Source organism: Gaeumannomyces tritici (assembly GCF_000145635.1).
Source record: "Gaeumannomyces tritici R3-111a-1 unplaced genomic scaffold supercont2.1, whole genome shotgun sequence".
NCBI classification, from domain to species: Eukaryota; Fungi; Ascomycota; class Sordariomycetes; order Magnaporthales; family Magnaporthaceae; genus Gaeumannomyces; species Gaeumannomyces tritici.
Window position 1 is genome coordinate 5,764,836 of NW_008804545.1, and position 16,093 is coordinate 5,780,928.

Consider the following 16,093-nt stretch of genomic DNA (forward strand, 5'->3'; position numbering starts at 1 on the left):
TCATCCCCATCTCCGACCCTCGGAATACTTATTTTGCAAATGTGACTTGAGAAGATCTTTGCGGTTTTTTTTATATATATATGTTCATTGCATCTAGAGAATTGTAGGTAGCCATGCAGTCCTATCCAGAAACCAAGTCGTTTGTCGGATAGTCGGTCTGTTTCTCCAGCTCGGCCACCTTGGCTTCCGTCGCAGCCACCCCAGGGGCCGCCTCGGCCGCCGCCGCCGCCGCCGCTGGCTTGTGGCCGTTCCTTTGTACCGGGGCTTTCGGCGGCGGCTTCGCCTTCTTGAGGGTGATGGCCCCCTTGGCCGCGGCCTCGGCGGGCAGCGGGCGCACGATGGGCTGGACGACCCACCACGGGCGCCTGCACCGCCTCACCGTCTCCAGCGAGCTCTCCACGACCTCGGCCGCCGCCGCCGCCGCCGCTTCGTCTCCCTCGTCCTCCGTCTCAGTCGCCTGCACCGTCAGCTCCTTTGGCAGCTGCTTGACCTTGACGGCCGGCAGCGGCTCGTCCTCGAAGCTGCGGCCGCCCGTGCGCTCGTACTCGAGCAGGCCCCCGGCCACGCGGCGCTCGACCATGTCGAGCACGCGCTCGAGGTAGGGGAGGTAGCCCGGCCCCAGGCGGGCGCGGGCCAGGAGGTCGCGCACGTCGGTGTGCCGCGAGACGAAGTGCCGCAGCAGGTGGAAGAGGTGGCCCTTGACGGCGATGTAGTTGGGCGAGGGTACCTTGTCCTTCTTGCCGATGGCCTCGGGGTCGGCCCCGCCGCCCTTTTTGTCATTGTTGGCCTTGTTCCGCTTGCGCTTCTTGCGCGCCGGGCCCTCCTCTTCCTCTTCCCCCTCGCCAGCCTCGCCAGCCTCGCCATTTTGATCCCCATTCTTCGCCGTAGTTGATGCTGTTGTTGTTGTTATTGTTGTTATTGTTGTTTCCGTCGCGGCCGTGGGGTCAGGTGGCGGCTGCGCGAGCCAGGCCTCATCGTCGCCCGGCACAAACAGCGGCCTCCGGCTTGGCGGCTCCTCGCCCTCGACGTAGCGGTGCAGGATGTCGAGGTAGCGGCGCAGGACGGCGTCGACACGGAACCCGCCGACGCCGCCGCCGACGCCGCGCCAGTACTCACCCCGGGTGAACATCTCGCCGGCCTCCTCCCCCTCGGACGGCTCGGCCGCAAAGATGGACGGGTCGCTGAGGTTGCCCTCGGCCGACATGACGCCGTCGGCGCCCGTGGCGGCCAGGCAGGCCTCGACGTCGCCGCGCTGCAGCACGTTGCCGTTGGCAAACAGCACCGTGTCGGGCGGCAGCTCGTCGCGCAGGCGGCGGATGGCGGCCCAGTCGGCGACCCCCGTCAGGTGGCCCTTTTGCTCGCGGCGGCGGCCGTGGACGGTGAGGATGCTAGCGCCGGCGTCGAGCACGTTGCGCGCGTACGCGAGCGTGGCCTCGGGCGTGTCGAGGATGCGGATCTTGGCCGTCACGGGCACGGGCAGCTCCTCGTGCAGCGTCCGGATGAGGCGGTGGATCAGCGCCTGGTCCTCCTGCAGGAAGGCGCCGTACCGGCCCTTCTTGGCGATGCCCTGGGGGCAGCCGAGGTTGAGGTCGACGGCGTCGCAGTGGGGCGCCACGCGCCTGGCCGCGTCGAGCAGCGCCGCCGGCTCGTTTGCGCAGAACTGCACGAAGAGGGGCCGGTCGATGGCCGGGTTCCCGTCCAGCCACGGCGTCGGCGGCTCCGCGTCGGCGCCGGGGCGCGTCGCCTGGAAGTGCGAGTCCCGGTAGGCCTGGGTCTCGCCGAAGAGCCGGGCGTGCAGCATGGGCGTGTAGGCGAGGAGGTTCGACTGCTCGGATTTAGGCATGAAGGATCGCGTGAGCATGCGCCAGGCCTGTGGAGGGACCGCACGGTTGCTACAGTCAGCTATCTGAGTGGGCGCAATGGTAGGGAGTTTCGGGACAGCCTTGATAAAACCAGGCGTACAAATTCGGACTGGTCCACCATGGGCGCAACAATGTACTTGGGGCTCCCGATGCTCTCATAGAATGCCCTCCCGTGCAGCTTCTTGGGCCGCGGGGTCGCCGGCCCAGGTGCGGCCGTCTCGAGCCCAGACATGACGGCGCGCGTGGTGGCTATCGTCCTCCTCGTGGTCGGGCTCGGGGCGGCGATGCGCCCCAGTTTCAGGCGGCGCAGAAGAAGCGCCACCGCGACAGCTCGGGGACGAGTCGGCCTAGCACACCTGGCGGCTGTGGGATGTCAAGGAGGAGCTATCGGCCTCGACGTCTTGTAGCAGTTGTCGACGGGCTGTCTCGTAAAGCGCGTAACGTAGAGCGTAGAGCAGTTCGAGCCACCAAAGAAGAAAAAAATCTAGCTCGGCTGCAAGGCTGACAGACGCTCCTGCTGCTGATTGGCGCAAGACTCAAAAGAAGCAACCCGGCTGGACCCCTCGACGGGAGGCTGCAGGAATGACGTCGCCAGGCAAGACTCCACTTGCGCTGGAAATTTAGTCTTGCACCGTGGCCATGCACTGTCCACTCACGTATCCGCCCTGCGAAATCCCGCACGCTAAACAAAACTTCAGATAGGCGGGTATCACAGCATCGAGGGGCCAGGTCTCGGGTTCGTCCTGTCCGCGCCTGTTGCCGTGGTGTGCTATCATGAACCCGAAGAGGCGCGGCCACCGACGCGGGCGGGCTGCATGCCCAGCCCACACGAAACAATATAGACACGCAGAAGCAAAAAGAAAAACAAAGGAAGATAAAAACGCGGTCGGTTCATCCGTCCAGGTAGGTTCCGAGATGTTACTCTACATCCATGCCATCCTCCTCAAGGCGGGGGCGAGATAGAAGAAAAAGGGGGGATGAGGGGCACGGAAGCAGCGCGCTGCAGGAGACGGGCACGTGTTGTTCGATGCAACACGCCGCATCTGGAACCGTTTGGTCTGCGAGCTCGGCCTGCATGTATGATGATAATAAGTGCATAACGGCGGAGCAAAATGTCCCCATGAGCTGGTAGGTGTGTGGGTGATTGAAGAACCCCGAGAGAGACAAGATAGTGTGTGTGTGTGTGTGTGTGGGAACGGGACCGGCGGGACAGCAAAAGCATCGAGGCGGCAGGCAAATTAACAAGGTAAACGATCCACGCCCCGACTGGCCGACACCGACAAAGCGGCCGGGGTGGTCTCCAGATAGGGGCGGCGGCGGCGGCGGGCCATGTTACATTTCGTCGTGCATGTGCAGCCTACTAGCATAACGCGGGATCCCCCATCCGCGCTCCTGATTCGCCCGGCTGCTCTTTTCTTTTCTTTTGCCTCGACTTCTTCCCTCTCTCCCACCCTCTCGCTCTCTCGCTCTCTCTTCCCCCCCTCCCGGGGCAAACCCGCGCGCGGGGCTCCTCGCCCCTTTCGCTCCTTTTGGGCCCAGGTGGCGCCTTTGCGGCTACCGACATTGTGTCCCAAAAATCCCACCCATGGGCCGCCCTGCGGTTTGTCTGCGCATGCCCGCCCGCCTCATGTCTACAACATAGTAGGGATAGTACCTGCCTACCCACATAACTAGGCACCAGGTACGGGGTACTTTGTCCTTTTGCCCGCCACCCTCCATCACAACACGCTCCCGACCTTGCTTCTCCTCACTTCTGCTCCTTCTTCTCGTATTGTGCCCTCATACACGGGGCTTTTATTGTCCATCTTGCAGCTGTTAGCACCTTGGCATCTCCCTCCCTTCCCGGCAGCTTATCGACCACCACACACGTGAACACACGAAAAGAAACGGTTCTAGCCTACCGTCGCATCAGGGCTACATGCCCACCGCCTGGGATCGGCCATGCGTAACATTCAAAGTCTGGGCGAGCAGGGAGTGATCTCTCTTTTCATCGCTAACCGAGTTAGGTAGACATAGACGATGGACCATAAGGAACTTGAATAACAATGATAGCGATGAAAGCTAGCCGCCGGAAAAAAAATCTTCCAAAAAACATTTCAACAGCTGCTTGACCTTCAATACGCGCGCCTGTGTGCGAGAGTGTATGCATGTGTGCTTACTTCCTTGTCTGTTTCCGCCTGGTCTCAACGGCACGCACCGACGCTGGGAAAATGGACAAAGCAAAAAGTGAGAGGCAGAGACAAGGAAAGAACACTGAAAAACTCAAAACCATGAAGACAGTCAGATAAAAAAAAGACCACACTAATATGCCCAGTGTTCGGTATGACAGTCGAACGCTCCACTGTGCCCATGAGACTAAGGGGTAAGAAACGAGATAGAAAAGGGAGGCCAGCGAGCAAAACAAGAAAGTGGAGGCAAAAGAATGTCAGGTTTCCCGAGTCGTTGGAGTCGTTGGGCCATAAAAGCCCATCGCCCACCCCCCTTTCAGCTCGTGCGTGTTGGCTGGTTGGCGTCGGTGGGTTTCGGTTTTTGATTTTCTTGCGAGCAAAACAAGAGACAGAGAAGAAGGAAAAAATGAAAGGTAAGCAAGGAGACAGAGACAGATGAAAATACAATGCGCATTTCTGCCTCGAGTAAACACCGTCCAAACTTTTGCTCCCGACAAAGCCCCAAGTCGACCTTGGCCCGTGTATGTGCATATGCAGAGGCCATACAGTTCGTCCACCCGCTCTCGTGCCGGTGGTTTGTCGTGTATCAAAGTTCTAGGCGAAGAACCAAGCGAGGGAAGTGCAGTAAGTGGAAAGAACGCCGTGACACCATACGATGCTGTCCAGAAACAAACGCCATGAGAATGTAAGACATGTGCAATACACCACAGGGGCTGCCGCGAAACGATCCCTGCCCGAAACGAAACAGGCTGCCGAATTAATATGCCATGTCTTGCTGTGCGGTGACATTAGAAAAAGTGCGTGTATATCTTCGAGTTCTCGTGCACCTCCATCTCCTGTAAACGTGGCGTTGCCCGGGTCAGCGAAATTCGTCAACGACAGGGCTTGCGCCCATTGCCATGGTCGGTGCATGTCTTACCATCTTGAACGAGTTAAGCTCCTCCTTGATCTGCTGAGCGAGCATCGGCGTCAGGCGGTTGCACGTAGCAATCTCGCCACGACGGTCGTACTCCTGGCTGGGCCATGTATCGTGGAAAACAATGCGAGGGCTAAAGGTCGCGTTCCGCCTCATGGTGCCCGTGGGCGTTGACCCCTGAGGAGTGGCAGGGGCACTCTTAGTGTCCTGACGCAGTCGGAGAGCCGTCATGAAGTAGTCCTCGCTGCCGATCGCCACCGAGCCGGTGCGCTTGTGGCCCTGAACGTCGTCGTTTGGCGTGCTCGGGGCACTCGAGTTCGGCGAGTCGCTCATTGCCGGGGCACCGCGCAGGCTGCCGTTGGGGTTGCCCCTCGACGGACTGGGAGACGCGCCGCGGCCTGCAGAATTGTTAGCATCAGCAACGTAGCTCGGCATCCAGCGCTGGACATTAACGCTCAATATGCGAGATGGGGGCGCAACTCACGCTTCAGGATGCCCTTCCTAACCGCGGCTAGAACCTCGGCACGCTCCCTGTCCCCGCCAACGATGCTCTTCCGAACGCCAGAGTTGTCGGTGCCGGAGCTTCCGAGACGGTCCGAGACGAGGCTCGATGTCTTGGATGCGTCGATCGAATTCCTCTCCAGCCTAGGAAAGCCTGTGCCACCTCCGTTCTGTGAATGCGGATCGGCGTTCACATTGACACGCTCACGCTCGGCCTCGACAGTGATCATGGATACAGCAGCCTGGCTGGCTTCTGGCGCCTGTGCATCGGCCGACGGGGCACCGATGATTGACTTGGGGCGGAAGAGGCCCACGAGCGAGCGACCGCCCTTCTTCATTCCACGACCCATCTTTCGAATCATAATCGAAGCAGACGATGCCGTGGACGAGATGGACAGGTTATCGGTGGATCCAGCAAAAATCTTGGCTCCAGCGTAAATGCTGTTGCCAATGCCAGCCTCCTCCTGCTGCTGAGCAATGCGGGCCTGTTCCGCATCATAGGCCGCGTCGGGCGCAGGGTCCTTTTGCAGCTTCGAAGGGTTGTCGGTTCCGGCCAGTTCACGAATTGTCTCGGGATTCGACGCTTTCCTAAGCTCTGCCGCGCTGCCGAAGGAGAAGGCACGGCGGAGGCGAGAAGTTTTGCTCTTGGGCTTGCCAGTTTTTTGACTGATGGCTGCCAGATGCTGGGCTGCTGGACTTGCGCCCTGCCCAGGCGCCTGGGGCGAAGTTCCAAGCTTGGAAGATGCATTGGCGGCCGTCGCGTCCGACTCGGAATCCATCGTGATCGGCTTCGACAGAGGCGACGGATTGGGGACCGTCTTGGACGCATCGGTGGAGGAGCCGCGCGGAGGGATTGTGACCAGGCGGAGATTGTCAGAGGCGCCCCTGTTGGCAGCAGACGCATCGGAAGCAGACATGGACCCAGCGGGGTTGGCAGTGGGGGCGTTGGAGCCGGGGGTGGTCGACTAGAAAAGGAAGGACGATCCCTGTTGTAAGCAAGCTGTTCTGTACCACTGAAATTGGGAGGGTGGTGTGCATCAATGCGTGAGGAACAGTGGGGGGGGGGGGGGGGGACAAGGCGGCCAAAAAAAAAAGGGCCGCAGATTGTGATTGGGCAATGCATGTTTCGGCCAGAGTCAGCCTCTCACGCCGGGAAACTAACCGAAGATGGGCGGGGAGCACTGCGATTAGATGCCAGGCTTTCGGCGCTGCCATTCTCAATGCGAGTGCCGTTCTCGGCCTCACCCGAGACGTTGGCGGGAGCCACGACCCGGCCAGTCTTTGATTCGCGGTCCGCAGCCTTGCGGCTTTTTGTCGGCTCTTCGGCCTTCCTGGGCTCCTGCGGGGCGGCAAACCTGGAGAAATCGCTCGAGTCGAGGGCGGGCATGCTTCGGCGCCGGAGCCGCTTTGCCTCGTCCTCGTTGATTTGACGGCGGTGCGTCTGCGAATCGTCGGTCGGAGCCACAGGATTGACGCTGTAAAGGCTCGTGGGTCTGCTGGTGCCGGAAGACGGGGTCCTGTTCCTCACCATGTTGGGCCGCTGGTCCTGAGTGTAGAGATGATTGACGTTGGCCATGCCAGATCCCGAAGGCTGCGCAGAGGTCTGTAGCCGCGGCAGCGGCGGAGCAGTGACACCTTCCATCGTGCGAGGCACCGGCCTCCTGTACCGCTCAGGAGAAACGCGAATCGGAGTGGCCTGGGTGAAGGTGACCTGGGTTGCCATGGCGGTAGCAGCACCGGTCAGATGGACCGACTGCGGACGAGGCGCTGTGGGATGTCTCCGTCCACCAACGGCAGGGAGGCTAGAGTCGTCCCTCGAGCCGCTGGCGTTGTAGCCAGCGGAGATGCCCTGTGAGAGATTTGTCATCGAGGCACTGGCGGGGTAGCGTGGCCGTCCGTTCGCGGCATCAAAGCCCTGCATAGTGGGAACGGCAGGAGACGATGCGGTCCTGTACGATGCCGCATTTTGCTGCCGAGGAGCGCTCGGGTGGTAGTTCGGCGTGCTCGTGAAGGCATACGGCTGGATGGGCCCAGAGCTTGTGCGGTAGGCTTGCTGGCCCCCGATAGGCCCAGAGTTCCCGTAGAAGCTGTTCCTCTGGCCCTGGTTTCCTCCATACGGTTGGTTCTGTGGCTGGCCTTGGGGAAGCATCCCGGAAGAGGATGACGGTCGGGTCTGAAGCATGGTGATGGTTCCTGACTGCTGAGGGTACGATTGCACCAGGGCAGCCATATCGAGGGGGCAGATATCGTATCAATGGCTTCGTCGCTCAGCGTCAAGGTCCGCACCAGGCTTCAGATAATGAATGGCAATCCGGTATCCGGTTGGACGTCGGGTTCGATGCGAAAGAGGATGTTGGGATTACGGGGATGGTCGGGTCGAGAAAGGACCGCGAGTTTGAAACGAAACAGACGAAATCTGGTGAGATAGGAATGCCGTTAGTAAATAAAGTACGGATCAAATGTCCCAGGCGAGCAGCGAGCGGACACGAGGACTTTCGCGGCGGCGTCTGTCAAATCTGGTTCCAGCTTCCGAGAAAGCAACCACGCGGGAGCAGGCTGGAAAACGTGGAAGAAGCAGAGAAAGACGAGCGCAAAAAGAGGACGTGAACACCAAGGTAGGCGGAGTCGATTCGGGAGTGACTTGCCAGATATAAACGACAGTGACGACTGGGAAATCGAGCGAAGAGAAGATTAAAAAAAAAAAAACCAAAGGGCGATGCAGAGCAAAGGATGGCGGAAGGCACAGCAGTCAAGGCCGAAGGAACGACGGCAAGAAACAGAGGCGAGTAAAACGAGCGTGAAGAGCAAAAAGAAAACGGAAGGACGCCTGCGGCCGCTGCTGTTGGATGCTTGTTTTGGGATGGTGAAGTAACGAGCGGTAGGGAACGGCTCACTTTCACCACGAACGATGTCCCCAGCAGTGGTTGATCTGTATCGTGATGTGAAGGAAGAATGTCAGACAAAGAGTGTGCCACACACTCGAGCTGAAGCCAGTGCGTCTCCGTGGTGACAGAGCGTCGGCCTCGGGGTGAGGATTCCGTAGGGCGGGCCTGGCTTGTGCTGTGCAAGAAGGACGAGGTGTCTGGAGGCACAACGAGCGAGCAAAGGGCACCTGGGTAAGTGGCCAGGGCTTTTCCTTGGTCTCTCCGCCCTCATTACAAGTCTCTGGTGGAGAGGAAGGATCGGGAGACCAGGCTAGAGATGTCGCATCACGGGGGAAGTGGCTTTCGGTTCCAGGCCACGGATTGAGGCAGGCAGACAGGCATACGGGCAGGCAGGACCAGCAGGCGAGCAGAGCGACAGAGAGTGGCAATACGTACGGTCTTTTTTTGGCGCTGGCAGGTGGCCGGGCCAGGTCGAGATCGAGTCGGATAGGCAACAAGGCCTGGCGACGGCTGTGTTTAGGACGAACAAGGCCACCGCGACGGACGACGCTACAATGCGGTGGGCACGGAAGGGCGATGCAGCAGACAGGAAGGTCGGACCACGCAACCACGACGACGACAGCAAAGACGGGGAGACGGACGAAGGGAATGGCAACGACGACGACAGAAATTGGAAATTATTACAGGAACGATTGGGGGATTGGGGGATGGGGAGGGAACCGGGGGGGAGGGCAGGGCAAGGGCAGGACAGGACAGAGGTAGCGAGGGAAAGGGGGCAAGGACGAGGGCAGAAAGGAAGGAAAAGCGAGGAAGCTAGGGGTTTGGCTGCAAGAGGAAGTCGGGACGAGGGTTTTTTTTTTTGGGGCGCGATGTTCGCCTCTGGGGTGCTCTCACGGAATTTCTTGCATCTCAAAATGAAGGGTCCCCGTCTTGGACGTGCTGGAAACCGCTGCTGCTGCTGCCGGGCGACTGCTGCTTGCTGCTAAGCCCACTTCAACTGGGCTTGGCCCACCAGGTCGGCACAGGCCACCTGGACCAGGGGCAGGCAAAAGGGACGCAGGACAGCGCGCCGCCCCCCACCTCAGCGACCCCGAAAAAAGAAAGAAAAAATACCAGCAGTGCAGCAAGCTTGGTGTGCCCAGAAAAGAACGGGCGTGCAGCCAACGGCAAGGTACCTGGCGCTGGAGCATGCAGGCTGCGCCAGCAGCACGACGTGCCGTGCTAGCTCGCGGACCGTCCACCACCTGGACTGACTCCCACCCATAAACCTACCTGCTCCTGCCAGAATATTTTGTCCATGATGCATCATCCCAGCTGGCCCTGACTTGACAGCCCATTGATTGTCAGTGGCCTGCTGCCTTTTGACGTTTTGGGTTTCTCATCGCGCACCAGGGCGGCCGACGGCAAGCCAGCCCATCCTCGTCACCGATACGGAGCGTTTTCTTCCTTGCCCCTGGTCATGGATTTCGATTCAGCAACACCCTTTTCGTTGTGCTGCAGCGCACCAGCAGCTTGCTCGGTGCCTTTCGCCGGCGGGTGGGCTACAGCTGCTGCTGTTAGTGCGGCTGTACCTCGACCGCCAGCCACTGCAGCTCCCGCGGGCGGGGAGGTACAAGGCCTCTACATAACACCACCGCTAAAATGGCGGGCGTGCTTGGCTCAACTCCACCGCATCATACCCATACCCAACTGGGGCTCCGTAAGTGATTCCTGCTCCCTCCCTCGGCCCCATCTCGCATCTGGCAAAGCCCACATCCAAGGGTTCCCCAGGGCCAGATGATGCCTGTCGGCAGGCGTGGCGGGCTCTCACCATTGGCTGCGGCTGGGGACACATCTCGCGCTAGGCCGAAGGGGTGGCCGTGGCCCGATTTGAAAGGGAATAAATCAATGATCTGTTTGTTGTTTCCGGGGAGGGGCGTGGTTGTTGTGTTTTTTTCTTTTTCTCCTTTTTTTTTTTCTTGCTGCCTTTGGTCCATGTCTTTTCTGCCAGGCGCGCGATCAATGCGATGACAGCACACGGACTAGTACTAGTATGGTTGTGCACAAAGCATGGGAAGCGGCCACACGCACCCACGTCTGTCCGTACTTTTGTTATTTTGATCCAGAGGCGTTGGTGAAGCTTGTTTATTTTATTTTTCCCACGCACAAAATAAAAACAAAAAGTAAACAAACACACGCCACCTGAGGCGGTTCAAAATAGAACGCGGCATCCAGCGTTTGGGGGTGAAGGGTTTTGGGCGATTCGCGATTTGGATCTGCCTCTGAATTCTAACGAGCCAGCACGGTGCATGTTTGGTTCTTGCCCGGGTTGGATTGATGCCATCATTTCCGCGCTCACATCATTCCCAAGTCCGGCGGTGGGGGTGTGGTTGCGTCTCCTGCCTGGACAGGGCGCCTGGCGCGATTGGCTGGCAGTCCTCGAACTCAACCTGGCTTGACTCTGTGGAATCTCGTTCCAGAAGCACCTGAAGCTGAAGCAGACACGCGCTCACGCATGGCGGAGGACGCCGCCACGCTCCATCTCTGTCCATTTTTTTTTTGTTCCCTCTCTTGTTTTATCGGTCAAGCGGGAGCCGCCATGTGCCGTGGGATTGCCGGTTTTCCGGTCCATCATGACAAAAAGGCTGAGGTGGACGTGACGGTCGGCGTGTCAGTCCTGGTGAGAGCGTCCGAGCCCCCTCCCCTCTCCCAGAGAAAAATGTGGGCTCGACGGACAGGCAAAAAATATCTTTATTCCCGAGGCTTCCAACACCTAGGTTCGACTCGTATAATGGACGTCGATTGTGTTCTGTCATGCCCGTCCCCTGTCGCCGTGCTTGTCCTAGCCGGCCCCCCACGAGAGGGAGAGTGCCACCACCTGAAAAGAATAACGTGCACCCACAACCACCGCAAAAAATACCAAACCAAACCAAACCAACTCAATCAATTGCAGTGCCTCAACACCACAACAAGAATGATTTAAATACTGGAAAAATAGCAAAAGGGGAGGGGAAATGGCAGCCTATTAAATTGCATATAAAAATAAGTTTGTGCGATGAATTGTTGTGGAGAAATAGCCTCGAAGTAAAGGCCCATTGGTTGTGAGTGCGCGTTATTCTTTTCATGCGGTGAGTGCCCACTCTCGCAGGGAGCCGCCAAGGGTGCTTGGCTCCGGTCGAGTGCAACGTGCAAATATTATCAGGGTCCCGATTTCCAAGGTCAGACTGCAAATCGTCTGTTTTGACGGTGAGATGATGACGGCCGACCTGCCCCGACGCAGCGGTGATGCCCCGACAACTACCGCCCGTGGTGGCTCCCCCGAGCCTCACGACGAAGAGAACGAACGCCCCGTTGGGTTTGGAGAAGAGACATGGGTGGCCCCAGCGGTTGGGCAGGGCCATGTCGACGTTGTATCGCTCTGTGAAATGCCACTTTCCATCGGCCACCCGAGTCCCGTCCGGATCCTACGTGCCCTGGCCCGTCCCAGTCGCAACCCTGTCCTGACACAAGCCGAACCACCTAATACCTACAAGCTCCACCCGGCAACAGAAGTTATGCAGTTGGCGAAGACAGAGAGGGTGTGACCCAATCAACCTGATCCGTATGCTTTTTCTATTGTATCGAGCCACGCTTGCCATAGGAATAAATGCTGTACGCCTACCCACCGAGGTAGGCGACGGGTTGCTTTTATATCATGATGGGTGTTTGTTAATAACCGCCTCTGACTTGGGCTCTGCCTTGGTTCCCCCCTTGTTATTTACAGCCGAAAGCGGCAGGAGGTAAACAAAGGCTCGTGCGACGTCCACCATGCAGCCATCCCTCGCGTCGTCGGGCATATACCCAAAGCAAGAAGTTCAAGTCTATCGGCATTCCCGTAGCAGATTGGAAAACCCTGCATGTAAACCTGTCTGTTGTCTCTCTGGCATGAATGGAAGTTGCCCAGTGCCTACCAACCTACCTTGGCTACCTCTACGGGATCAAAGGTCAAGCTCAGAAGAAAGACACGGCCGGACGGAAGAGCAAGAGTACGTGGGCTGCGTCGCTTCTCGTTCATTCTCGCGCCTTGCCCCTCCCTCCCTCCTGCAAGGTGCATTCATGGCATGCAAGCTGGTGGACGCATCCTGCAGCTGCAGGCGAGCAGAAGGTGCCGGGTTGGCCAGTAGAGGCCGCGGTCCGCCCGGCGCCGTCTCGTTTCAGATTCAAACCTCGGCGGGTAGGGCCAATTGGGGGCGCTGGCTCTCCCGCATCTCTGCCATCTGCATGTTGGCTTTGCTGGTGCAGAACGTCGCCCGGTAAGAAAAGGCCCCACGGCCCCTAATGTACATGCTCGCCTCCGTGCTGATACCTACTTTTGCCGTGCCGTCCAATCGGTCGCCATCTGTGTTTGCATGCCTTGCGGTCTGCCGGCTCTTTTCTTTTCTTTTCTTTTCTTTTCTTTTCTTTTCTTTTCTTTTCTTTTCTTTTCTTTTCTTTTCCTGTCCTTTCGCCTTCTCTCCTCGCAACCGCAGCCGCAGCCGTAGCCGCAGCCGCAGCCGCAGACAGACATTCATGGATGATGACACGCGGACACACATGTGCTAGTTTAGTGCCCCCCATTGAAGGCGTGTTTGAACCCTCCGATATGCAAACAGCAGGAAAGATGGAGGAGAACGACGAAGAACCGGGGACGGACCCGTCGGTCGGAGAAAACAGCAGCAACGTCATCTACATTCCGATTCGCCCACCCCCTGGCGTGTCCTCCCCCCCTGGTTCCCCCGACAAATATGTGGTGTGTGCGTGTTCAGTTGGGCAGATGGTCGCTCGCCTAGAAAGACTCCTGGCCTGAACGAACGAACTACTGCCTGGCCGCCGTCCACTGCACGTTTGAAACAATCCTCCCGCGTGTTGATGCCGATCACCTGTGTGTGTCCCGTCTGGCCTTCCTCCTGTCATACCAACTGCAAAGAGGGCCTGGGTCGGACGAAGGAACGCTGGCAGACGGATTCTTTGCGTATCGATCATAGCCCGAACTGAACTTGACGTAGGTGCGCGTCCCTCAAAACACCAGTGACGTTATTGGGGGACTTGCTCGGGCCGGACGTTGGCTTGTTTGGTCTTGCTCTGGAGGCGTCTTACGTTCCTTTGCCTCGCACCGTATGCTGAGGTGGTTGAGTCGAATGGTCCAGCCTCACCAAAGGAGCGTGTGGCATGTGTCCTCACCGCCGGCGGAGCCGCGCAATGTTATTCCCCCTCGTTTGTTCATCCCCTTCGGGGCTGACGTATACGCCGGTGTCTCCCCAAAAAGAACACCGCGGGCATCCGTCAAAACGTCGGCCGTTGTTGGGAACGGCGAGCCTGTTCCAAGCAAGCGCCCCCCTTTTTTTTTTCTTGGCCTAACAGTAACAACTAGGTACATAGCCCCTACCTAGTTATGTAGATAGCGGCCTTGGAGGGGAACCGTTCCATCGCTCGTGCGACGTCAGCTGTCGTTCGCTCGGGCCCCGACGCGGTCCTGCCGGCGACGCCGGCTCGTGTGCAAAGGCCGCAAACAATTCGGACAGCAAATTCTTTCCCCAGGCTCACGTCTGGCGGGAAACGCCGGTGCGTTCGCGTTGACCTTGGGGGCTAGGTAGACAAGTCTGGGGAAATGCCCTCATCTCATCAAAGCGATTCGGGCGCCCTCCCCCTTTTTGGGATAGGATTTATTTCGCCTGTTCATCCCAAAATGGAAGACTATCGCCCGGGCGCGCGCACTATATCCGAACATGGAAATTGCGGGAGAGCGACAGATCTGACCACCTTTAAATCACGCTTTAGTGATTTTTGGTGTGCTCGACGACACCTTTCTCGTCTGGTGCTAACTTTGTTAGAACTGAAGCCCTTGGGCATCACATCATGGATGAACAAGGTATATGGCTATTCCAGAACTCTCAACCGGACCGGGGTTCTCCTGTCGAACATGTGCATCAGCGACCATTTGTGGTCCATTCAGCAAGGCATTGTGCGTCTGTAACACAAACATCATGCCGGGCAAGCTAAAGGTAATTACAAGCCGAGTTGCGGACAGGGCAAGGCAGGGGGTATGTGGTCAAGGCACGACCAGCTCTGCCTGCCTCGCATGTGCTGCTGTCTGTGTGAACAACAAGCAAACAAATACAGCACAAGCACAGCCTCAGCTAGCAAGCAATGGGAGCAAGCAACAAGGCGAGGCGGTGAGGGCCGCAGCTGGGCTTGCGACAGGGCTTGGCGCTGCCACAGGTTGCTCAGACGTCGCGCGATTGGGGCCCATACCATCCATCCAGCAGGGCGCGGGCACGGCGGGCTGCTGGTCGGCGGCTAGACCAGGCGACTCCCTGTCTGTTTTTTTCTTTCTTTCTCATAATTCACTTTTTTTGGACCGCTTGGGCCGAGTCCATGCGGCAATGACGTCCCATGGCTCCTTTTTTTTTTTCTCCTGTTGGGTTTGTGCTTTGTCAGTCTTGCAGAACCATGTCCGTGCTTACGGTGCCGAAAAGACGAGGCGGCCACGGCAGCTCTTGTTAATCCCGACCGAGCCCGGTGTGCGCCCGCGCACCGCCCAGGGCCGAGGGCTGGTGGTCAGTGAGACGGAGGGACAGCAGCAGATGTTTATTTCTTCCTCTTCTTTTCTTTCTTCTTTCCCTCGGTACCCGCCGTGTGCGGCGCAACACGAGCCCTCGGCCTTGTTTGTGGCCCCTCTCCATGGCGGTCCGGCGGGTGGATAGAATAGGCATCTCCCAAGAGGGCGCGTGTGTGATTTGGCTTGGTTTCAGACACATTGATACCCCCCCTTGGCCTATTTGGCTTCCGGGGCGCCGTTCCACCTCGTCCTACAAGGGCGCCCGTCGCCGTGACGCGGAGCCCGGCAAGGTCCGAACCCGGGATCCCTGACATGCGAGGGTGCGCCGGCCGAGGGTGTAGGGGCTGGCGGCAGTTGCCTGGCACCCACTAAAACTAAAAATCAAGACCGCGAAAAAGAGGCTCCTGTTTCAAAGTCAATTAACACCACTAGAAAAAATAGTCAGCATTTAAAAAATTCGGGTTTATAGTAAGGGATTGGATTGGAATTAAAATAATTAGCAATGGCCTGGGTCCGTGCTTTTTTGGGCGTGTTATGGTGCTTTGGCATACTGCAATCGAATTGATTGAATTTGTTTTAATGTTTTTTGCTATAGAGTTTGGGTAGGGAAAAGTATTTGGCAGTCTTGATTTTGTTTTCAGTGAGTGCCTGGGTCCATGGCACGGAAGCCGGGAGTGTCGGCTTTGGGTCACGGCATCTGCCACTACACCCAAGACTCCCAAGCCTGGATAGTTGGACGGCCCATCTGGTTGTGATGTTTTGAGTAGCAGAGACAGGTAGAGACAGGTAGAGACAGGGGAGCTGAGGCACAGACTCGAGCATATGCAAGGCTGGTCGGGTCGTACAGCAGCTGTCGTGCCTCCCGAGAGGGCCTTGTGCTGGTGGCGGTCAAAGTCTAGACCCCCGCAGATCACAGCACTGGCGGTATACCATGTTTGCTATGCATAGTATAAATGCCTCTGACATTTTCCCTATCCAATCGCTGCCCGTTGAACAGCCTGATTTCAAGCAAGCATTTCGAGCAAGCTAAACGGGGCTGGGAGGGGAGACGCCAGCTTGGCCACCTGGACCTGGGTCGACTAAAGCGAGACATTATCGGGGTCGGATGGGTCATATTCGCCGTCATCAGCGAGGCCGATACGATCATGTGTGTGGGGACTGGGGCGGTTTGTTGTGGGGGTCTGGTCATGCTGCGCAGGAATACG

At 58.3% G+C, this 16,093-nt stretch overlaps 4 protein-coding genes across 4 annotated transcripts; 2 read left to right on the plus strand and 2 right to left on the minus strand.

Annotated features, from left to right (window-relative positions):
- Positions 1–3: 3 nt before the first annotated feature.
- On the minus strand, positions 4–2,395 carry GGTG_01827 (hypothetical protein). Its single transcript, XM_009219598.1, has 3 exons — positions 1,963–2,395; positions 404–1,870; positions 4–211 (listed from the first exon to the last, which is right to left on the minus strand). Exons 1-3 carry the CDS (start codon positions 2,092–2,094, stop codon positions 122–124), a joined length of 1,689 nt encoding a protein of 562 aa, XP_009217862.1. The 5' UTR covers positions 2,095–2,395; the 3' UTR covers positions 4–121.
- Positions 2,396–3,794: 1,399 nt separating this feature from the next.
- On the minus strand, positions 3,795–9,260 carry GGTG_01828 (hypothetical protein). The gene is made up of 6 exons (XM_009219599.1): positions 8,768–9,260; positions 8,093–8,376; positions 6,610–7,863; positions 5,431–6,412; positions 4,950–5,344; positions 3,795–4,866 (listed from the first exon to the last, which is right to left on the minus strand). Exons 3-6 carry the CDS (start codon positions 7,675–7,677, stop codon positions 4,819–4,821), a joined length of 2,493 nt encoding a protein of 830 aa, XP_009217863.1. The 5' UTR covers positions 7,678–7,863; positions 8,093–8,376; positions 8,768–9,260; the 3' UTR covers positions 3,795–4,818.
- A 2,286-nt stretch (positions 9,261–11,546) lies between these two features.
- Positions 11,547–11,895, plus strand: GGTG_01829 (hypothetical protein; the record flags this gene model as incomplete). Its single annotated transcript, XM_009219600.1, has 1 exon — positions 11,547–11,895. The coding sequence occupies exon 1, from the start codon at positions 11,563–11,565 to the stop codon at positions 11,893–11,895; it is 333 nt and encodes a 110-aa protein (XP_009217864.1). The 5' UTR covers positions 11,547–11,562.
- Positions 11,896–14,123: 2,228 nt separating this feature from the next.
- Positions 14,124–15,033, plus strand: GGTG_01830 (hypothetical protein; the record flags this gene model as incomplete). Its single annotated transcript, XM_009219601.1, has 2 exons — positions 14,124–14,370; positions 14,776–15,033. The coding sequence occupies exons 1-2, from the start codon at positions 14,203–14,205 to the stop codon at positions 15,031–15,033; spliced, it is 426 nt and encodes a 141-aa protein (XP_009217865.1). The 5' UTR covers positions 14,124–14,202.
- Between the last annotated feature and the right edge of the window lie 1,060 nt (positions 15,034–16,093).